This window comes from Urocitellus parryii, chromosome 1, assembly GCF_045843805.1.
Source record: "Urocitellus parryii isolate mUroPar1 chromosome 1, mUroPar1.hap1, whole genome shotgun sequence".
In the NCBI taxonomy this organism is placed as follows: Eukaryota; Metazoa; Chordata; class Mammalia; order Rodentia; family Sciuridae; genus Urocitellus; species Urocitellus parryii.
In genome coordinates, this window is record NC_135531.1 from 54,269,825 (window position 1) to 54,293,670 (window position 23,846).

The 23,846-nt window shown below is 39.1% G+C and overlaps 1 protein-coding gene across 3 annotated transcripts in view; it reads left to right on the plus strand.

Moving 5' to 3' along the window:
* Positions 1 to 1,521: 1,521 nt before the first annotated feature.
* Pik3r1 (phosphoinositide-3-kinase regulatory subunit 1) overlaps positions 1,522 to 23,846 on the plus strand; it is an 84,706-nt gene continuing 62,381 nt past the window's right edge. Inside the window, exons 1-4 of one of the 3 annotated variants that reach the window (XM_026390880.2) lie at positions 1,522 to 1,748; positions 2,465 to 2,852; positions 8,179 to 8,240; positions 11,607 to 12,313. In XM_026390880.2, coding sequence (XP_026246665.2) covers positions 11,980 to 12,313 — 334 coding nt within the window. In that variant the 5' untranslated portion in view covers positions 1,522 to 1,748; positions 2,465 to 2,852; positions 8,179 to 8,240; positions 11,607 to 11,979. The remainder of the gene's footprint in view (positions 1,749 to 2,464; positions 2,853 to 8,178; positions 8,241 to 11,606; positions 12,314 to 23,846) is intronic. The other 2 variants (XM_026390881.2, XM_026390882.2) reach the window with 2 other exon arrangements.

A 23,846-nucleotide genomic window follows, 5' to 3' on the forward strand; every position in this document is an offset into this window, starting at 1 on the left:
GATACCAGTAATTCTACCAGAAGGTGAGAGACATCATTCCATCTACACAATCAATGGAGCCCTTCATTTCGCATAGTAGGTGCAAAGAATGTACCTTGAAAAATCGCCTATTTACTTTTAGGTAAAGTGAATTCTTATACATAAGGTGGGTAGTTGCGTGCTTTCCTATCTCCGCTTCAAGAGACATCGTGGAATCATAGAAACACCCCTTCCTGAATACCCTAAAGTAGAATTCACTTTTCCATTAGAATGTGAGTCACCTTTAAAAGTGATTATATTTTCTAAGGATAGGCAATTAATTTCAATGATGTTCTTTCTTCTACATCCACCTAATTCAAAGTTTACTGAAGTCTAAGTGCATGGTTAAAAAGAAAAAAAAAATAAAATATGTTTTTGCAAGGACTTTGGAAAATGGACTTTAGGGCAGGCGGTGTGTGTGTGGGGGAAGGGCGGTTCAGGTGTCTAAACTGCAAACAAAACAAAAACCCCAAACAAACAAACAAACAAAAAAACCAAAACAATAACAACCAAAGCCCCCAGTAATCTGGGAAGAACTTAAAAAGCAAACTCTTACAGATTTTAATAGGAACGAGCAGAACACATGGTGCTGGTATTCCATTTTATCGTCAGTGTAAGGTTTGAACCAGTATGATTGTTACTCGCGGATCTGCTTTTTACAACCAAAACATTTAAGTGGCAATGCAATTCATCAGGAGCTTCTCCCGTCCGACCAGGAGCAGAGAAAGGTTGGTGGGCTGCCTGAGCGACCTACATTTGCTCAGTCGTCTGGACTATAAGAGAACAGCCAACGTGTGCCGCCCTCTTGGTAAAACTCTCTTCCCTTCTCTAAGTCCCGCCTGCCTCCCAGAGGCGTAGGTGCCAGGCTCCTGGAGTCCGCGGCAGGCTGCGGGCATTCATGCCTCGGGTTCACCCTTTCACCCCTCCTTCACCTCCGGAGTGCCACTCAGGGTGGCGCGTTTTTTCCACCCACTCGGGAGGCTGTGCGGGCAATGCCAGGAATTGCAGGGCCTCCCCACTTCGGAAATCCCTGGAATTGTATCCGCTCCACCTTAGCCACTCTGCTGAGGCCTGGGGGGGGGGGGCTCGAAAGAAACAGGGGTTGGTAGCAAGACACTCGACTTAGAAACGCAACCAGCCTCCACGGAGATCTGAACTTGTCCCGGTCCCCTCCCTGTCCTTCTGCCTCTTGTCCAGGAGACACCCAGCCAGCCAGACCAGCACCGGGCGCGGAGAGCTAGAGCGCTCGGCAGCGGATGCGGCGCGCGGCCTGGCAGCCCAGGGCATCCCCGCAGCAGGGGGCGGAAGATCTGGGCGGTTGCAGGAAGGGTCGGCACAGCCCCAGCTCCACTCCACCACCGCAGCCCTGATCTGAGGCCGGCGCGGTGAGTGGCAGAGAGGAGGGCGCGGCAAGGGAGGAGAGTAGAGAGTGTGAAGACGCTGATTGGTGCGGGCTCAGGGGCGGGGAGCTCGGTGGGCACGGGGGCGGGGCCTAAGCCAAGAGCTGGAGCTGCTGGAGCTGCGAGTGCACGGAGAGGAATAGCTAGCAGCTGGAGCGGAGTTGGAGGAAGCTACGGCCCCGGCGAGGGCGGTGGACTAGGGGGTCGGAGACTTAGAGCTAGGATCGGGAGCAGTCGGTCCAGGCTGGATCGCAGGCACGTCGAAGCCGTGAGCTCCGGAGGCCGCTACAGCACCGGCCCAGCAGAGGAAGGAAGCCGGCCGGCGGGGAGGTAGGCTGCTGAGGCGGCGGGTCCGGGTGTGTGTGCTCGGGAGGGGGAGGTGGTGCGTTCGTGCGCGGCTGCCTCCGCTCTCTTCCTGTCACCAGCAGCCGCTTCTCCTTCTGCAGAGCCCAGTCAGGGGAAGCGGGCCGGCTGCCGGCGCCCCCGCGGTCCGCATCCTCCAGCCGCCAGGCAGCTTTTCCCGGCTCGTGGCCAGCGCCCTGCTTCTCCTGGCCACCTCCTGGCTCACGTTTTCCCGGCCCTCCTCCGAGCCGGTTCCGCACGCTGCCGGGCGCGTTCGCCGCGGGAGTTGCCAACGAACCCGGGCTTCTCTCCCAGCCCTTGTCTCCGCACGCTTCCGAGGGTCTCCCCTGTCGCCTGTGCTGCAGTTTCCTGGGGCCTTTCACTAGAGGAGAGCACCTTATCCGCTGCCTTTACATTAGCGTAAAGGAGCGCTCCCTTCCCCGCCGGCTCTTCAGCAGCAGGCAGGGTCGCAGTCTGCGCTTTTCCTTAGGCGGGCGACGGTGGTCTTCAGAGCTCGCCCCCCAGCTCCCGCCCTCCGAAGTTTGCCGCCCTCCTCTTCCGGGGTGGGGGAAGTGCGCCTCGGGGCGGTTGTTCGCTGGGGCCCTAACTCAGCTTCTAGTGCTGGCCAGGCTTGGGCAGGTTGTTGGAGGCTTATTTAAATGGGGTCCCGGCACAGTCCGGAAATCCAGCTTTTTGTAACGCAGGGCGAGACTGGAGGGACCTGCCCAGCAATATGGAGCCGGCCAGGAGAACAAGCGAGCGTGCAAGCTGGAGCTAAAACATCGAGGGGAATTGTCTGGAAGCCACAGCTCGAACACTCACTTCCCAAGGGCAGAAACTGCCTGGCAGATCACGAGACAAAGAGAACAGACAAGCTCTGGCCAGGCATCCCTGTACAGAAATGTATTTTGATAACCAGAATTTGAGCATAAAAATGCAAGAGTGTGAGCAGAATGGCTGTTACATGTTGAATGCAGAATGTGTAGGAATTGGATTTGGGAAAATTATGCTTCTGGGCGCTGTTAAATACCGGAAAGGTCTCAGCCCCACCGTTAATTCCCGGCGGAGCTGCAGCGCTGTTGGTGTCCAAGTGTGAGTTTACTCTTTTATTGGGGGTGGTGGGGGGTGGAGGGGTTAATGACTTTAGGGTTTTTTTTTTTTTTTCCATTTTCCCTCCCCGTGTTCTTTTCCTCTTTGTCAGTGCAAAGTAAGAATGGATAAAGCAGTTCCGGGTTTTGAATGTAGCATGTGATTGTCATTTCAGTGTGATGAGTTTCAAGTTTAGTTGTTAGGCGGGATATTCACAAAGCTTATTGACCTAGGCTTTCTGTGGAATCATGTTTTAATATTTTATTAGTTTGTGTTACTTTTTGGCAACCTTAAAGATGGTTAGTATTGGAGTAGGTAACTGACAGGGTCATTTCTGACTCAAGTTATCAGAGCAATGGATCTTCAATGTATAAATCATTAGGAATTTGGTGATTCCTGCACAGGAGAGGGCCACAAGCCCTTTTATCATCAAAAAAAAAAAAAAAAAAAGAAAAAAGCATCATACAAGCTGTAACTTTTTGATAGATGACACTGATCTTGAAATAAGTCACTCATAAGCAAGAATAGTGTTCCTATGTCTAAAAATTGCTAAAACTTTGCAAAACAAGTGTTTTGCTCAACACAAAGAAAATATGAAATAATTTGTGTGTGTGTGTGTGTGTGTGTGTGTGTCCAGGTCCCCGCACGTGTGCCTCTAAAGTTTGTTGGTTTGGAGTCAAATTGGAAAGGACAAGGGGAAGCGCCAGGCTTTGCTGTGGATAATGTCACTATTGGACTCTTTAGCTTTTATATGCCAGTTGCTGGTAGTTATTAGAGGGGTCATACTACTGTTTCCAAAGAAATGTATAGATCTTATAAGTAGAAGAAAGTTCTATGTGTCTGATATCATCTTTCAAACTGTTATGTCCTTTTACTTTTGATGTTCATTTTGATTTTGAACCTGTTCTTAGTTGCATAACAGAACTCTGCAATGTACACCCTCTTAATCTGCTGTTTTATCTGTACTGTGTCTTTTCACATCTGTGATGCTATATGGTCAATGTAAAAAGCATTTCACTTTCCATTGATTAAATGTATTATTTTCTTTAGCAATTTCTTGAGTTTAATACATTTACAGTAAAGTTAGTTTTGGGAAACTAAACTGCTACAATAAGTTAAAGGGATATATAGTTCATTTATTGGCAGTGATAATGATTGTATGCATTTATCTTCTGGAAATATTGATTTCACCTAAACTGATTTTTGGAGAGCTTTGAATTCTAAGTGCAAACCTATCCAACTTACCCAAATTGTTAAAAGTGTTGGCCATTCCTTTAATGAAAATTTTCCATGAATACCTTGTAATTTTTAGGTTGACATGTTGGTTTTAAATCCCCCCCTCCTTTTTTCTAATCTAGGTAGTTTAGGGAGTATTGTAAAAAAGCATCCACTTTGAAAGATTGTCCACATGGCCATCTAAAATGGGAACAATTCTAGTTCAGCTTTTATCATATTTGCATTTTGTAATTTGCAAAATGTCCTTTATTGAATAAAGAGCTGATGAGTAAGTAGAACATAACAAGCTGAGTTGATGTTTGCATGAATTCTTACTTTTAATTCTTTAATATTTGGTCCAATGCAGAAGAAATGAGAAGTGCTTAAGTATCAGCATCTTATACGTTTTAGGCTGATCACAGAGCTCTCTTATGCAGAGTACAGGGTTTTGCTGGTAGAAACAAGAACATGAAGCATCAAAGTGAAGGCCTGGAAGACTAGCATGTTACTTATCAGTGGAAGGGATTATCAATTTGGCTTACATTTTATAAAGCATAATATAAATTATATCACAACAATTCAATAAAAACCCAGGTTGTTAATTTTTACAGTATTCATATTATTCATTGCATTATGTCTCCAGTCTCATCCAACTGTATCCTAGTCATCTTAATGTTTGCCACAGTTCTGCTAATACTGTTATTGAAATTACTTGCCTAAATGAGTGGCAATTAAAGACCACTTCATGTATGCTAAACCAAGTGAATTGAAAAATAGACTCTGTAATTACTTATAAACTCATCTGTTTGGCCAATGTTAGGTTTTTGTTTTTGTTTTGTGAAAGAGTAGAGTAGAATGAATGTAGCACGGCTTTTAGTTAAAAAAAAAATAATAAAAGTCTACTATAAGAACATCTTCAGAGATTTTCTTCTGCCAGAATTGTTTTCCTTAAAGTAAATCAAGTAAGTACCCATAGGTACCTGTAGTCAAAATCATTTTCAGGTTAATGATCACCCTAGAGAGTTTGGAAGTCACAGGAGTCTGGCCAAGTGTGGAGAAGCTCCACCAGTGGGCGTAGTGAGTTGATAAAGCCCAGGTGCCTGGCTGTTGGCTGTGGCTTGCTCCTTGCCTTTGTCCTAGGATGCCTCAGTGGTCTCCATCTGGGGCTTAGTCCTAGAAACTGGGGCTCTACCAGAGGACACAGCTGCTTTCAGTCCCTAGAGGGTTGCATTACTGAGTTTGTGTTTTTCTCTTTGAGAACAGCCCAGGAAGCAACCACCAAACCCTGCTGGAGAGGAGTATATCTCTAACTTTCACCCCTCCTTATCTCCTCACATTTGCATACCTACAAACTACATACACACACTCCCAGCCCCTCCCAGGTCTCCTTGGCCCAGACCTCTATACTGCCACCCTCAACTTCAGGTAGGGAGAGAACTACTTGGGCAAAGTCCATTTTCAGCCTTTATCTATCTATATATCTGTTTACAGCAGAAAGTTTTATTTTAGCTAGCTTCAGGATTCATTTAGAACTGTTTGCAGCATTTAAAGGCACTACAGGAGAAAATTCCTGACTAATGTCTGTTCCTGTTTTAAATCTGAGTTGTAAAAATGGCAGTAAGTAACATTCAGTGCTAATAGTACTAGTAGTACATACTACCAGTAGAAATAGTAATACCATAGCTACAGTTTACTTATAACTTCAAGCACATTATCTAACTCTTCTGGCTTATTTTCTCATCTGCAAAATGGGGATGATAAGTGTATCTAGGGTGATTACAAGGGTTAAATGAGTCACTACATGTAAAACCCTTAAGAACTGGGCCTGGCACATAGTAAGCACTGATCTGATGTTCATTATATTAAGCTCTTATTGTCAGGCATGCAGTTTTCCATGCTTTGTATGTGTGATTTCCTTTAGTACTCATAATGATACTATAAGGCATAGGTTTGCTTATTTTTTCTTTCTTACAGGTGATAAACTGTTTCAAAGAGAGATTTCAGTGACTTTCCCCAGGTTATATATCTAGGCACTGATGGGAGCAGCTGCCCCTATTTGCAAATTCTTGCTAAGAATTTTAAGAATTTTTTTTTTTTAAAACAAAAAGAGGGACTTAGGTCATCTCTGTTAGTCCTCTCTTTCCATGGCCACTTCTTTGGTCATTCTCTACTGTGGTGATGCAAAGAACCAGACAGATCACCCTCCTAGCCTTTTCTGGGTGAGAGGATCTGTTCCTCATGTCCTGTAAGTTGCATTACCCTTTCTCTCCAAAGTACATGTGTTCCTCTTTCCGTTGCTCTTCTTGCAGTGCTCAGGGCACCCATTAGTGAGACTTCTTTCTGAAGAGCCTCATTTTCTTATTGTATCTCCTGGTCAGGCTGTCTTCCCTCAAGGGCTTGTGGGCAGCATTTGCAACCCACACGGCCTCCTTAACCCCATCAACCCATAGTGTGGCAGCAGGAAGTATGTTCTAATTAGCCAGTTATTTTGAAAATAAATTGAGATATTTAAAGTCTATTAAGTTGAAATATCAAAAGTCTTTGGGCTAAGACTGAGTTCATCATTTTTATTTTATTTTAATTGAGATAAAATTCACCCTAAGACCATCATTTTAAATCAAAGGTGCCATACTCACTATATTTGCTAGGATATTTGTTTTTTATCATGATTTCCAAAAATTTGAAAGGTAGAAAAGATTTTAAATAATGATTTTAAAAGACTGTTGAGTTAGGAGGTTCTTTCAGAGTTGAAGCTAGCACTGAGTGGTGGGGGTATGGAATATAGGATGGTGGTGTTGCCAGCACAGGACCCTCTGTACCCTCCTTGCCTCTATGAAAAAAATCCATTTTGTGCCACCACCCAGTGCCACACTGCTAATTTCATCACAGAATGGCATTACATGACTAGAATACATTCTCAAATTATTTAATGTAATGTTAGAATATCCTTTAAAAACATTAGTTTTTATTGATGCATTATAATTACACATAATGGTGGGTTGTATTGTTACATATTTATACATGACATAATTTGGTCAATTTCATTCCCCAGCACCTCTCTTTTCCTTCCCCTAAAAATATCCTTTATTCTTGACTCCCTGAAAAACTTTCCAAATCCTGTCTTTCATAAAATGGGGCATGAAGAAAGTCAACAAAGTTAGAATTTTCTTTGCTTTTTTACCATAATGCCTGCAGGTTTTAGGATTAAACTGAAAATCTATTTTGTAAACAGTTGTATGTTAAGCAGTATAGATTGCTATTTGTCAAGCTTCAGAAACAATTTTTTTTCTTGAGAAACAGAATAATTGCTCAGTATTATTTGCAGATAAAGAATATGTACTTCCAATTAATGGCATTGCAAGCAGTTGTTAAAAGGGACTGAGTGAAATAATTACCTTGAAGGAAAATTTGAATTGTTACATAATATTATACAAGAGTAACTTAATTTGTTATTTGTTCAGAGGATTCCACTATACCTTTGTTACAGTAACTTATGCATGCATTAGCTTGGAATTTCTATCATAAAACTGCCTTCATTATTTGAAAATGATAAATTGTAGATGATGAATATCCACATAAAAACCTTTACTACATAAATAATTAGGTTGGATTCAGATGCAAATAGTTCGGTGAACAGGTGTCTATAGTCAAAGAGAATGGAGGCAAAATCTGGTTAATATGGAAAAAAATATATTCTGTCAGTCTGGATTGTTAGGGCCTCAAATTGGTCTCAGGAGGGTTACACAGGTACTGCCAAATGCCTCAGGCCACTGTGTCTTCTGGATGTGACAATCCTTGTGACTCTGGATTAATGCTTCACATACCCCATAGGGAGGAACTGAGTTGTTAGAAATTGTGCAATAGGGGCCCAGGAGTGTGGCAGGGGGCAGAGGTGCCAAGAAGACTACTGGTGGCAAAAGCTAAGTTCACAGAGATGAATGGGCAATCTTCCAGAAGTGGTATGCCCAGGATTCTTTTATTCACTAGTTTATGGACTTTGCAAGCAAGGATGCATTTTAATGAAGTCTCTTTGAAGAAAATTTGCATGGCTGGGATGCTGCATCTTGGACTTGGAGGAACCGCTGCTGAGTTATAATGGTTTCTTTTTGTGCAGGTGCGTGAGAGCCAAACACTATCAACAAGGCTGCTGTCTGGAAAGTAAGGGAGATGTTCAAGGTTAGTTTCAGAAGCCAGCTTGGGCAGGCAAAGAATCACTGGTACTACTGACATATCTAGGCTGCCCTTGATTATCCAGGCAAATTGAGTTCAGGCAATGGGTTATGGTGGTGTTAAAAGTGGGGGCTCTTGAGCCAGACTACCTGAATCTAGTTTCTGTTTCTCAGTTGCTGAGTGTAAATTATGGTCAAATACTAAACATTGTGCACTTCAGTTTCCTCATATATTACGTGAGACAATTAATAGTGCCTACCTACCTTCCATGGTTATCATGAGGAACTAATGGGTTAATACACATATAGCTTCCAATAAGAATTAGATGACTATAGTGGTGATGACAATGACAATCACTAAAACGGGCATGACAGTCAGGAGAAAGTGTGCAGTGTGTGGTCAGGTAGAGATGTATGCTGCCTCCGCCCAATTCAGGACTCTCTGAATCTTAACATCAAGTAATCAAGTGACTACACCTCAAAAAATGGCTCGTCTGTTTTCCTTCATCTTTTTTTAAAAAATATTTTTAGTTGTAGGTGGACACAATACCTTTATTTTGTTATTTAGTTTATGTGGTGCTAGGGATCAAACCCAGTGCCTCACACGTGCTAGACTTTGTTCTCAAACCACTTAGTTGTCAGAAAATGAGGTTCTTCTGACAAGTGGCAAGGAAAAGAGCACGTAGAGACCTCTAGGTCTCTGGCACTCAGTGCCAGGAAGGCTTCCCTGGAGTTTAGCCTCTTTACAGTCATTAGGTTCCTCAGGGTTCTTTTGCCCTTTGCACAGATTTATCCTCAGGCATATCCAAGCACAGTTTTCAGGTTTGTAAAACCTTGGAAAGACATGAAGTTTTTTCTTACTGAAATGTGTCCCCCAGCAAGAAACATGCATAGCTACAGAAGTGTGCTGTGACAAGGACTTGATAGTTGTGGGGTTGGAGGGAATTGTTACGCTTTCGATTCTGTACGAATCCCACCAAACTGGCCCAGTGGGTGACTGAAACTGAGGAAGTGCTAGGCAGCAACTGGCATAAAGATCTACCCAGCTTACTGGTTGGATTTTTTTTCCCCTCCAAAACGACATACATTGCCAGGAAAAGCTAACAAAAATTTCAAGGCAGATTTGGAGGAATTAAAATTATTCTTAGGCCTATTGCCTGGTTTCTAAGCATTTAGGGATATGTAAATTTTCATGTTCTTTAGAGTGCTGCATCTCTTTTGTTCAGAGTACATTAGTACTAAAAATGAGATTTGCTAGTTCTACATTTTTGTGTGAATTTATGCAATAAGTATTTAATTTGATTCTGGATCTTTTGAAAGGAGAGGCTTTCTTCAAATGGATAATATAGCTTGTTTTTCTCATATGCTTCACTGGTTGCATTAATTTTTTTTCTCTGATGACTAAAATGCAAAGTAGAGTACTATCCCAAATTAATATTCTTGCTCCACAAAGACTTCCAATGTTTGTTTTTGCTTCCTTTAATATGTGAATCTCCTAAGAGTGTTATTGTATTACAGCTAAGAGGCTTTAACCATGTAAAGTTGACTACTTTACACTTCTGAATGCAATATAACAATTAATCTATGATTAGATTTTGCTTCTTAAAATGCCATTCTGAGGAGTGCCTATAATATTAAACTTCTAAAGTGTTTCACTTTTCAAGAAGTATAAAAGCTCTCTTTGCTTTCACAACCTGAAATTGTGTAGGTATTGTTTTATTGCATTATGGTGCAATCAGCTTCACAGAGGCCTCTAGGTTGCTTTTACTCTTTATAATAAAGATAACTGAGGAGTGGAAGGTGATGTGTGTGTGTGCAAGCTTTCCTATCAGCCATCTACTGGGACTTTCTAATTCTCTAACTTATAGTCTTTGACTCTCCAATTCTTCTGCTTCACCTATGCTTTAAAGCAAAAAGCAGAAGAAAAATACTTCCATTACCCATTTCCCTGTCTGTGAAGCCATCTTTATAGAGTCCTCTGCAGCAACCATTACTACTACTTCTGATTTCTTAACTCCTTAAAAATCTAATAACTAGTCTTTATTACTGGCCTGAGTTCTGCTTTCTAAAAAGTGTATGATGATTCCATGATAAGCAGAGCCCCCAATTATCACTGTCCCCTGTGTGAGTGCTTCTGCAGGACTTTGTTGAAGGGGGATCACCTGTTCCTCCCTGATTCTTATCCCTTGTTTCAGGGACATTGCTTTGTCTCTAAACCTTGATTTTCCTCCTCAATGGGAGTTATTGAACCTCAATGGGTAGTCCTTAGATCATTTTTAAACTTTTAATTTTTTAAATGATTGATTGCTTGATTTTTGATGAGTGCCATTTCATTTATTGGTCTTACCTTGTTTGCAGCTGATTACCAAATCTCTAGTGTGTCCCTTCTCCTGAGTCACAGCCCAGGCTTTCAGCAAGCCACTGGCACACCTGCAGGTGGATGTCCATAGTCCCATAAGCCCATTTGAGTCTCCTGGCTTCCTTTTGCTTACTATTAGTACAAAATTCACAGTAGTGGAGAACCAGGCACCTGTTTCTCCTCTTTTCCTTGCTCCCCATTTAAGCATTTATCTCCCCCTACACATTTTTACCTCACCATCCCATCATGTTTCTTACTTCATACCTCCCTTTTTACACCTTCTGCTGCCTCCTTGGTTGGTGCCCTGGTGGCCCTGGTGGCCGCTTTCCCAGACTGCTGCAATACACCTTTCTCAGTTTGCCTCACCTCTGTTCTCTCTCTATGGCATTACCTCCTTCACTCTGTGGTTAGTTTTGAGATTCCTCAAGTGCAGCTGTGATCCTATTGATCCCCTTCCCCAGGCCCTCTCAGTGCTTTCCATTCCACAGTGACTAAATTATAAACTCGGCACAGGCACTCATGATGTCAGACAGCCCTATCTGTCTTTGTAACGCAGCCCCGCTGTCTCTCCCTGATTTTGGATGGATCAGACTGTTCTAACTCTTCCTGTAATATAACATTTGCCTAATCACTTCTGTACCTAGGATCATGCCACACATTTCATTCTGTCTTTAGAATCCTGCAATTAGATGTGGTCCCTCCCTCACCTGAACCCTGCAGTGTTTAGTCGGGCCTCTCTTTTGGCATTTACCTAATGTTTTGGTTCCCTGTGTACCAGTCTTATCTCTGAGACACCCATACCTGCCAACACTCCTCCTCCTGTTCCCGCCCAGTGTTCTTAGAAGGCAAGGCTCTTACTAATCTTCGTTGTGTGTACCGTGTCAGGCAGCAGCACACTGGCCTGTGTATGTCTGCCAGCTCTATTAAGTACTTGTTGAATGGAAGTAGGAATTCAAATGCACACAGATGGCGAAGTGTGATGTTCATTCATAAGTCTTGTTTTTCCTTCACTAGGTGAAGCTGAGTGTGGAGTGAAATCAGACGACAGATGGACAGTGTGACAGGAGCTGCACAGAGGATTGGGCCTCGCTGTGAGAGTCAGCCTAGAGTCAACGTGTTGACAAGTTGCTGAAAGGGAAGCCAGGGAGGACTGTGACACACAGGAAGTAGAGCCCTGTCTGCAGTCACACCATTGATGGAGGACAGATGGACAGCCGAATGGCCAGTCAGCTCTCCTTGTAAGCCTTTGGAGAGTGGTCCTTTGTCCTCTGCTGGACACCTATTAGGATTTTTAATACACTCTTTGATTTCATTTTCCATTAAAACATAAAATTAGACTACAGTGCCCAGCCAGACTCATCTGTTGCATGGTAACAGATCTGCAAACATGAGTGCTGAAGGGTACCAGTACAGAGCGCTGTATGACTACAAGAAAGAGAGGGAAGAAGACATTGACTTGCACTTGGGTGACATATTGACTGTGAATAAAGGATCCTTACTAGCACATGGATTCAGTGATGGACAGGAAGCCCGGCCTGAAGACATTGGCTGGTTAAATGGCTATAATGAAACCACCGGGGAGAGGGGAGATTTCCCTGGAACTTATGTCGAATATATTGGAAGGAAAAAAATCTCACCTCCTACTCCAAAGCCCCGGCCACCTCGACCCCTTCCTGTTGCACCAGGTTCTTCAAAAACTGAAGCAGACAATGAGCAACAAGGTGAGCATCAATGAGTAATTGCTTAATGTCCTCTACTTTCTTCTACTTCTCCTTTTTTTTTTTTTTTTCTGCAAAGTCTTAGGTTTGGGCTGGGCTGCTGTGCTCTGGGTAGAAGTAGTCATGGTAACTTTATCTGAATTGATATATGGTATGTACAAGAAGCTTTTTGAGTCATGACATGGCTAGAAAGTTTTGTCTATGGAGTTAGGAGTTGTTATAAAAATAGGGAGATGGTATCTGAGACCTGTTCAGTGAGTATCTATCTGTAAGCACTATTTAAAGTTGCCATTAAATTAAATACCTACTGTATTCTTACTCTTGTAATTGGTATTATGTATCTAAATAATCACTTTGAGAAAGTAAGTCTAATATAAGTATATTTAACATTAATATGATTTGTATGGAAGAAAATAAGCTATAAAATGACCAAAAAGCTCAGCAGAGAAAAGATAATTGTTTTTCTAATCCTGTATCTGCCTCTCAGTTCCCTGTCTCGGAACACTTTGTCTTAAGCCAAACCCCAGTCCTTGGAGTTAGCATAAAAGTAAAAATTTTTTTTCCTCCTTTGTGCACAACATCACTTGTAGAATTAATACCTAGAGTCTGCTTGGCCCTGGTGAGGGGAAAACAATATTCACTGGAAACCTCCTTGATTCAAAACCCACTTAAAATTTATTCAAGATGGTTCACACTTGAGTTTGATGCATAGCTGTTAAGTTTTAGGATCTTCTGTTCAGTTTCTCATTGAGATAAGCCTTATGCTCAGCTTTGCTGTTATCAGCTTTGTCAAATACTGGTTTCTCACTAGTAAACCTCAAGCTTTTTTTTTTTTTTTTTTAAATCTCTGGGACTAAGAAAGTTTATGGGAAGATACATATAAAACAGGTGAAGCTGACTTGCTTGTTTATGTATTGAGTAGCATCCCAGGAGATTTCTGGAAGCAGTTCTGATACTACTTAATGTATTATACTTTCTTTAATGTTGGCTTATTCTTACACAATCAAATGAGATAATGAGAATAAAGATACAGAATACAGAATAGGATAAGAGCTGCCTTTTAGCATTGGGTAATAGGACTGTGTGAAAGACAAAGAATTTTTTTTCTCCCCTACTAGACCTAAAAGGGATACTTGTTTTATAAATGTTATACTATACTTTATAATAGAAGATATTATTTGAGTAGTATTATAAAGTTAAAAAAGCAAAAGATAAATTCCTTTCAGGTGAATCAGAAAACCTTGAATCTGTACCTGTATCTGTAATTTTGTCAACCATTGAATTTCTTGCAGTTTCACTTAGCAGATTGAAGACAAATACATAATTATATTTCTCCACCAAATAACATGTTTTTAATTTGACTTTTGATTTTTGTAAGTTAGAAACACTTTCTTAAGTAGGCTCATTCCAAAGGAAAAAATGATTTAATTTGACCCAAAATACAAAGGGTTTCAGAATCTTAAAAAAAATCTCAGTTGAATCAGAAAAATGATTTAAAAGGTGGAATAAGGGTATCTTGTCAAGATTAGTGACAAGAAGATTTTGTAAAAATAGTTTCTAAACAAAATTGCATTTGATGACTGCCATTAGGTATGTTTATTTAGATATAATATTCAGAAAAGCAAGTCTTACAAGAAAAATAATTTTCTCTTTTTAGGAGCTAAACTATTTTATAATGCTTGCTTTCTTATGGGTGACAATTGAGATTTTTAAAAGCTTTTTCATTTTTTCTTTTTAATACATGGAAAGAGTAAAATGAAAATTTTTAGCAGAATTCGAGGAAGAGATCCATGATAATGTGCATGAAAATATTACAGCCTGAATATAAATGAGAAATTAGGAATAACTTAAAAGTTGGAAAGGCAGAGTAGGTGGATTATGTGGAGAGTATTATACTAAACATTAGATTTTCTAGAAATGTTAGTCATATTCTCATTTAAATGTGATTCCTATGAAGTGAGGATTCAATAACTCCCATGTTAAATTGTTATGGGTAATAGTTGTGACTATGAGTCCCATGTTAAATTGTTATGGATAATATTTGTAATGACAAATTTTATGTGTTGGGACCCGTGAGGCTCCAGTTTCTTTTGCCTAAGTACATATTTATTTGAAAAGCTTTTGTAGTGAAAAAAATGTGTGATGGCAAGAAGGGAGAGTTCTTTTCTCCTCTTATAGTGATTGACTTTTCTAGGGTTTTGTTGTTGTTGTTATTGTTGTTTTGTTTTTTTAGTCTCTCCGTCTGACTTAGCCTACTTTTCACATTTGACTCCCTTTATTTTATTTAGATTTCCTCCTTCCCCACTTAGGTCTAAGAACCACATACAGTTCTCTTATGTCTTATGGCATAGTCTTTAACAGATTCTGAGGTAAGATTGAGGGGTCTCAGACCAGTCTGCAGCTAATCATTTGTTTCTTGTATGCTGCCAAGCCTTCCCCCATCCCCTCTCTTTTATTTTCCTCTTTTTTGGAGATAGGGTCTTGGTGTGTTGTACAGGCCAAGTGATCCTGGGCTCAAGTGAGTCTCTGGCCTCAGCCTCCCTAGTAATGATGACTTAGGGCATGCACACCTCCATGCCTGGCTATATTCTGTTTTTAAAAGAAGGTTGTCATTAGACTCTGGTCAGAAGTAGACTCAGGGGTCTAGGGGTGTAGTTCAGTGGTAGAGCACTTGTCTAGCATGCACAGTTCCTCGGTTCAATCCCTAGACACACACATACACATACACAAACTCTGAGAGGTTCCTTCTATACAATGTTATTATCCACTTTTTTTCTTTGTATGCATATTTCTAGAATATTTCTAGAAATACAGCTGTAAAGTTTAACTTTTTTTTTTTTTTTTTTTTGGTTGAGGGGAGAGAAGAAAGTTAAACAACAACAACAAAAAGATAACTTAACATCCTCTCAGGAAAATATACTTTTTGCTAATACATTTTGCATGCTGTTATTTAAGAAGCCCTGGCCTATAAATTAAATGAGTTTATTTACTGTATAATTTTGGGTTTGGAGCATTAAGTTCATTTAGTAAGCATGAACTGAGTCCCTATTTTGTGCTAGAGAGCAATGATAAAAGATGAAACCAAGACATCTCTCCTCTCTTGCCTTTTCCCCAGTTCATGGCTGGGCTTTGTCACCTCTGTCATGGTGCATAACCCGAGCATCCAGTTGGCTGACCCACTCTGACCTCTTTGTTCAGATCTTTGTTATGGAAACTGGCCCTGTTCACCCTCTATTTTTGCAAAGTATTTAATGGCTAATCTACAATATAATTTTCTGCATTTGCTGTTTGTTGTCTCTCCCTTTGTGATGAGCGTGCAAGGTGTGTGTTACTGTCCTAAGAAGATGCATGCTGTCAGAAGTGGTCCTCTGGCTCCCAGCTGTTTGGATTCTGGCACTCCATTCCCCTATATGCAATCTTATGGGAGCTGGGGTCCTGTATTCCCTCTTTTACACAAGGGAAGGAATCAGTTGGAAGTAAGAATTAGGGATAAGGGAGAATAAAAATATGTATCTCTCATGTGTAAACTGGAGGAGCTATTTCTCAGCACAGCCATTCTAACACATACTTTGAAATCCTTTATTTAAAATTATGCTAATGTAGAATATGTAGGCTAGTGAATTTCTGTGATCATGTTAGTGTAGATCATTGAAATCTTCGAACTTGAGAGGTCACCGGTGAGCTGGAGTTCACATTCACACCATCCATGACCCTCACACCTCTGCAGCTCCCCCAGCTCCTATTGTAGACTCTTGACAGCGAGTCACAGCAAGTTTCACATAGAAAGCAAAAACCATGCACTAGACATGGCCTATTTTAAATTTTGTTCAAAATCCCTTCTAAACAAAAAAAGAAAACAGCCTGCAGTTGGTGTTTGTTTTCATGGTTTCCCAAGGCATGTTATTCTTAATTTTCCACACTCTGCATTTGAATATCCCTCCATGGTTATCACTCCCTGTCTAGAAAGCAAGGCTGTAATACATCATAATTTGACTACACTGTAAAGAGGTCACAGAAAATAGCGACCTGATCCCAAATGACATTCGTTGGCTGGGTCCTGTGGTCATAACATATGGCTCTCTCCTTGAGACAACAAAAATAGTGCCTCTGCAAGTGGTTTGCTTACTGCATAAATTCCTGCCTATACAAATTCTGTTTAATTTCAGAGTATGCCTTCTACTTTAGCCACTTTCCCTCCTGGTTAATTGAGACTTCCCTGTGAAGTTAGAGAACTGTCGTGTTAAACATGTGACTTCTGGTGCTGTGTGCCCATTCTGTGCTCACTGTCCACACTGTTCTCACGAGAAAGCCGGGCTAGTTACAGGATCTTTGCAAACAGGGCCCCATCTCTTAACTTCTGACCAACCAGAAAACTCCATCAGTACATTATAGCTTTTACCAAGGTGTTAAAGTTTGTTTTAGCCATCTCTGTTTTAGTAGGAAATAAGATATATTTCTGAAAGATATTATCAAAATACTTGATTAAAAGAGTGGGTCTGGAAACAGCAAATGTAGTCATTATTTTTAATAGAATCAGATGAGCCTAATCAATTCTCTTGTGATCACAGAATACATTGCTCATTTATTAAATTTTACTTATAACACAGTTCCCCCTTGCATGACCGCCAACATTTATATTCTCGTTACTGAGTTCCTCATTTGTTAACATTTTTTTTCCCCTATTAACTTAAAAGTTCATTGTTTTCCCTGGAAATGTGTACAAGGAGGGATGGTGAACTCAATAATTTGTATATCCACAAGAAAGAAGAGAAAGAATTCCCAACTTGCTTGTATTTTAGAGAGAGGACTCTGTCCCTGAACTGGCTCAGCTGTGTTCAGAATTTACAGTCAGAGCCTTAGGGGCCTGTGAGTCAGGCAGGGCTACCCTGGGATTCCCAGGGAAGAGAGGAAGGCTTGCTCCCTCCTTCTGCAGGAAGTTAGTCAAAAGGAAGGACTATTTCTCTCTTCCCTAGAGCTGTGGTGACAGTTGGGTTCAGCTTGATATTATTTGAGGAGGAGCTTTCTGCCAGGTTACCCTGACCTGTGTCTTTTGGAATCGCAGGGTGAATGTAGGCAAATTACATTTTCTTACTTAAGTGACATCTAGTACCCCTCTTCTCCATGCTTTGCTTTTCATGGTTTTCAGTTATTTGAGGTCAACCGAGGTCTGAAAACATCACTGAATAATTACATATATTGAGAGACAGCACATTCACATAGCTTTTATTACAGTATATTGTTAAAATTTTTTCTATCATTGTTATTATTGTTAATCTCTTACTGTGCCTAATTTATAAATTAGGTATGTATGCTTAGGAAAAAAACAATAAATGTAGGGTTTGGAATTATGTGTGGTTTCAGGCATCTACTGAGGGCATTAGAATGTATTAGAAGATGCTTTTGTTATAGCTTGTCTTTAGACACTTATGTATTTTGGCTTTTTTCCAAAGTAGCTACATTCTGAATAAAGCCCTTGCACCTGTGACTCAAACAATTTAAGGCCTATTTTATTTACTAGCAACTAAGTTGACATTGCTATTCTAATAAAACTCCCTTTGTCATAAAAACATCCTATAGGCTAAAAAAATTTTTAAGCTTAGTTGTCAGTAGCTTCTTAGGTAAGTTTGATGTCAATCATTTCTGATTTCTAGGTGAATGTATCTTTGTCTCAAACAGGAATTCTGATACATAAATAAGCACTTCAAAAAGTCTTGAATTTTTAAAAAATATACATTAGAATCTGAAATTCGAGAATAAATGGTGCCTTACATCTGCTAGGTGGCATCTAAACAGGGAAGATTTTTTTTTTTTAATTTGACCAAGAAGTCAGAATTTTTATTGTTTAAATTATTCTTTCTTTTTGAGGCCTTACAACTTTATTTTAAAACTTTATTTATTTAATTTTTTTTGTTTGTTAAAGAGAGGTAGCCAACCTGTAAGCCATAGTTTACAGATTTGATTTTTTTCCCACATTTTTATTGGTACATTATAATTGTACATAATGATGGGATTTGTTGTTACATATTAGTAGATGCACACAAGAAAGGGGAAGAATTTTGTGCCTATAACAAATAATAGTGCATAATATATTTTGCCACATACAAATCCATATTTTGATTAGTAAAAAAAAAACAACAGATGTTAGCAGTACAACTGACTGTCGTATATATGTATCTCTTTGTTGTTAACAAGTTTTCATGAGCAAGCCTGTAAAATTGGTCTAATGACTGAGATGGGAGAAAATAAGTAGAAATAAAAATCATAGTTGCATGGTGGATAATATCTTAAGTTGTGAGGTCTTGATTGAATTTATAGCATTTAATATCAAAGCAATTTTAGTCTTTCAACAGGACTAATCAAAGTAGAGGAAAAAGTTAACTAGAAAGTTTTTTTTTTTTTTTGTTACTGTTGTTTGTTTTCAGTTACTTGGGTACATTTTCCCTAAAATGTCAAGTTAGTTATTTAACAAAATATGTCAGAATGTTTTAGAAATGTATTATTTCTACTTAAAATTTATATAAAGGACCATGATATTTTGTTTCTACTATGGAAGTAGAAATATTGCTAAAATATAACATTGCAACTAAAAATATATATTGTGATACAATACATAATATGTATACATTGTTAAAATATAACTTGGCAGTGTTAACAAACATACATTGTGGTACAATGTATAACATACATTGTTAAAATATAACTTCACAATTAGAAACAACAAGCAGCAGATCTTTCTGTTTAATTATGTATGCAGAACTTTTTCCCAGTGGCTTTATGCCATCCCAAGTATGGTTATCATTTTTAGAAATACCTTCTCTAGATTGTTTCTTGCTTGGAAGCATTTGCAGTGTTTGTATTCATCCATTTATCTATTCTCACTTGGTAGCATGTATTATGTAATACCTGTAGATTAATCTGTCCTGTCAGTTTGATGCATATTGAAGGTCTGACTGTGAATTTATTACAGTATTTGTCAGACTTTTTAATTTGTTGATCAAGTTTTATATCTAAGATTGGAAATAATGTAGGCATAAATGAAATGTAAATTTTTGTGATATATTATTGGAGTCATAAATTCCACCCTGCTTTTGTAGCCTACCTATCCCTAACCATTCTAATCCCAGTGTTCTGTAATTATAAAATAAAAAATCCAGATACTGCCTTCTGGTTTTGTCTGTTTTAGTTTTACCCTTCCCATTCCTACTCATAGGAATTGTTAGAGAAATAAACACAAAATACTGTAAGTTTTTACTAGTAGTATTTCCTCAGTAGTGCAACTCTGAAGCCCTCTATAATGGGAGGAAGGGAATATAATGAGATACTTGAGAATGCAGTGAGACAAATGCTGGTTGGAAAGATGTGTCACATGACCATATCGAAATATCTGATTGGAGGCTGGTCTGGGATTATTTAAGAATATTGCTACTAATGGTGTTGGAACCAAATGGTACCAAGTTTTGTTTTTGTCTTTTGTGTTTTTTAAATCTATATCATATATGATTTTAAGATGTTTCACCAATCTGAAATATTTATGTTCTACCCCTCTTTATGGGCACTCAGCTATTACTGGCATCATCTGTTTGAGACTCTTCCAGTTTCAGTTCACATGTAGCACTACATGAGTGAATTAAAAGATATTCATGGAATGCCTTTTTGTACTGTATCTGTGCAGTGTAACCAAATTCAGTGACATGATATATACTCAGACATTCCAAGGGATGTTTGGTGTTTTTCATTTGTTTGTTTGTTTTTTAATTTTCCAAGATCAGTAGATTATAGTAATTGTTTATTCCATAATATCAAGCTTTGTTTATTCGGACTTCTTCAAATCCACCTAAGAGGTAATATATTAAGATAGGCATTAGCAAAACTCTGTGATAAAGCCAGTGTGACTGTCTTGGATGGTCATGTGATCTTTTAAGCTTTACCCTAAATGGGAAAACCCATATAATGCTCTCAGACCCAGCACATGGGATCAGTGCCACAGGAAGAAAAAGTGGGTGTTAGTTCCATCTTTACTACTGGTGTTTGGTACATGCAGTTTTCAAAATTATTTAAGGGTGTTAATAAGACACTGATTTTGTAATATTAGTTATTGTAATAATAAGATGTTACCTTTCAACTGTTGTGAACCTACACTGAATATGACTTTTTAAGTTTTTATTCTCTTTCTTTGCATCCTATCTGCATCCCCCACTTTGTCCTAGGGTTAAGCTAAGATTCTCATACATGCCAGTCAAGTGCTCAACTACTTAGCTACATCCACAACCCCTAAATAATTCTTTTTTGGGAGGGGCGGGGGCAGGCAGTACTGAGGATGGAACCCAGCCCTATATTGTATTTTATTTAGAGACAGGATTTTGCTGAGTTGCTTAGCACCTCACTTTTGCTGAGGCTGGGTTTGAACTTGAAATCCTCCTGCCTCAGTCTCCCAAGCCACTGGGATTACAGGTGTGTGCCACCATGCCCAGCCCTAAATAATTCTTAATATTAAAGAATGTTGCTTCTTTATCAGAAAGTAGTCATTTCTCACTACCCTGTGCCCCAACTATAGAAAATATAATTAAATATTTTGTCATTATTAATTTTAAAGTATTTTACAACATTACTAACTTAAGTCCTTAGGTAGTAAAAGTAATTTTTTTTTTATCTTTGAAGAAAAAGCATTTAAAGAGGTTAGAGTGCTATGACTTTATTGCTAAAATAATATTGGATATTTACTGAGAACCAAGGAATGAGATATGATGAATTTTGTTAGAACATATTACAGTTGTTGTCCTACACTTCCCTATAAGTCTATTTTCATGCTGAAAATGTCTTTTTTTAAGTTAAACATTAAAATTTTGCAGACTTAACTACTTGCCCTGCTAGCATTTTATAGACTTTTAAAAAATTTGATCCTCCTAGTCACCCAGCAAAAATAGCATATTATTAACCATTTTGAGATTGAGAAACTGAAACTTAGATTATCATGTGAATATTTACAAAGAAAAGGGACAGACCATATACAGGGTTCAAGAATACTCCAAGGGGGACAGGCAGTCACAGAAGCATGGATTTTGCCCAACAGTTCTTTGAGAAGTTATCAGTAACTGAATTCTGCTTTTTGGGTGGTTTTCAAATATGTCTGTCTTATCTGTTAAGTTTTGTTAGCTAGTATATTCATACAACTACAAAAGATTATCTTCACTTTATATATGACTTATGACATTTTCTTATATCTGGTAAATATATTGAAGGGTTGAATTATAAAAAGACTGAGAAGGAAGGCCACAAAATGAAGACAATTTTGGGTATGTGTATGTATATGCAGTTTTTCCCAGGATGAAGTTTACCTCGATCAGATAACTAAAAAGTTATACAGCATTATAAATAGATTTGCCTTCCATTTCTATTATTTTTGAGGAAGTCAATGTTAGATGGTTTCCCGAGTTTCAAATTTTATTATTTCTGCCTTATATTCTTTTTATTAAAATGGAACACAGACTGGTTATTACCTACTTAAAAGCCAAAAACCTGAGGATATCCAGAGTTAGAATTGTGTGTTTTGGCATGTGGATAATGGCTGCTTGAAACCTTTAAGTACAAGATATCTCAAGTTGATTCAAATGAATCTAAAGTCTTGTACCTGAATTATGTCAAGTTTAGCAGTAAATGCCATTTTAAAAGACTCAGTAAATTGCAAAATTCCTTTGAATGTCAAACCTTATTTCTCAGGAAAGTCGGCCACTGCCAAGTTTATAACATAAATATTGTGTTTCTGTTACCTGGCTTCTAAGGACAGAAGAATGAATGAGGGCACATGAAGGACACAGGTGGATTTTATTTCTAGGTGTTTAAAAGAACAATGTGATATTTTATAGAGATAGCTTCTCAAAGGCAGTGAGTCACCACCAGCAAAACTTCTTGGATGTTTTTATTTTGCTTATTTTGTTTTTCAATTTAAAAAGAAACATATATAAGAGTTTCCAGAGTTTAAAAAGCTCTGACTTTTTAAAAAAGTCCTTTTAGAGAGCCTCCTCTTACTGCAGTTCCTAAGAAGCTGGGGAAATACATGCTTATAAACATGTCTATAAAAACTGGAACTAGTGGGGAGCATCATGTACTGTAAATTAAAACAACTCAAGTTTAAAAACACAATAGAAGAAGTTTTGACCGCATAAAAATAGCTAGGCAGATCCATGCCTTCCCTGATTCTCTGCCCCTAATTCAGAAAGGGCTTAGGCAGCTGTCCCTGGAACATTTTCTCTCCTCCTCTTCCTTTTCTCCCCAACACTGCCTTTTTATTCAGTGGGAGGTTACAACTCAGGAAATAGGCAGGCAGAGCTGGGAGGCTAGAGTAGGAGTTAGAATTGGGGTAGCCTGAGAATCCTACTCCACAGAAGAGAAGTGTTGCAGGTGGGGTAGAGTTAGAAAGACACGTGTTAACCGAGGGTCTGAGTGTTCTAAGTGCTTGGTCATTCGGAGGAGCCTCAGAAAGGCAGGCAGTGAAGGCAGAATTTTTTCTTTCAGGCTAGCAAAACTATGTCAAAATGAAAACCACATTGGGAATTGCCAGGAAACCGTTTGTTTCAACCTGCTTACTGACTTTAGATCTGAAATCGACACCCAAGTGGATAAAAAGGGGAGGCTCAGAGCAACACCAGGTCTGGGAGATTTCTCCTTGTTTAGTGATAAATAAACAGGAAAAACCTAACAGAGCCTTACTGAAAACCACTGCTCCATACAGGAAAGGGAAGATCAGATCGAAGATCCAAAGGAGAGGAAGTCTCCAAAACTGATTATTTCAGAAAGATATGACTCTCGTGAAAGGGGCAGAAAGCAGTCAGATGATAAGGAGCTGAAAAGATGGGAGGATGGGATGAAATGGAATAAGACAATAAAAAAATGATTAAAGAAACTAAAAATATAGTAGCACATTAAAATCCACATCAAAGTCAGCAAAGAGAGGAATTGACACAGCTAAAACAAATGTGTTGTGAGGCTAAGGGAAGTTAAAGCTCTTCAGAATCCAAAAAGAGAAAGAGAGAAATTTAAAATGAGGGGGAGAATACATACAGAGAAGATCTAGCATGAGAATTGTAAGTGCTAGTAAACAGGAACTGGTACCAAGTAAAACAGAACAATATAATTAAGATAAGCTTTCATGCATGTGTGCAGATTTGAAAGCAACCTCCACATTTGTCATGTGAAGTCAATGAGGGACCACCTCTGGATTCATTTGGTCTCTTTTTAATTGTAAGCATAATATTAAAATACCTTGCTAAAATATCTGGTAAAATATTTGCTATCTGATAGGAACAAAAGTATCTTCCTTCTCCTTTTATACAGAAAATACCAAAAGATGGCAGACTGACTTCAATTGTTTTAAAGGGTAAGAGATGGTGACTTAAGAGCGTAATGAGCTGCCTCTTTGTATTTTATGGGGACATACAATTGAGAGATGTTCTCTAATCAGCAAGTGCTCAGAAATGATGTATTAAACCTTGTATTACATGGGAGGACTTAAAAATTGCCTTTTCATTCTTTTTTTTTA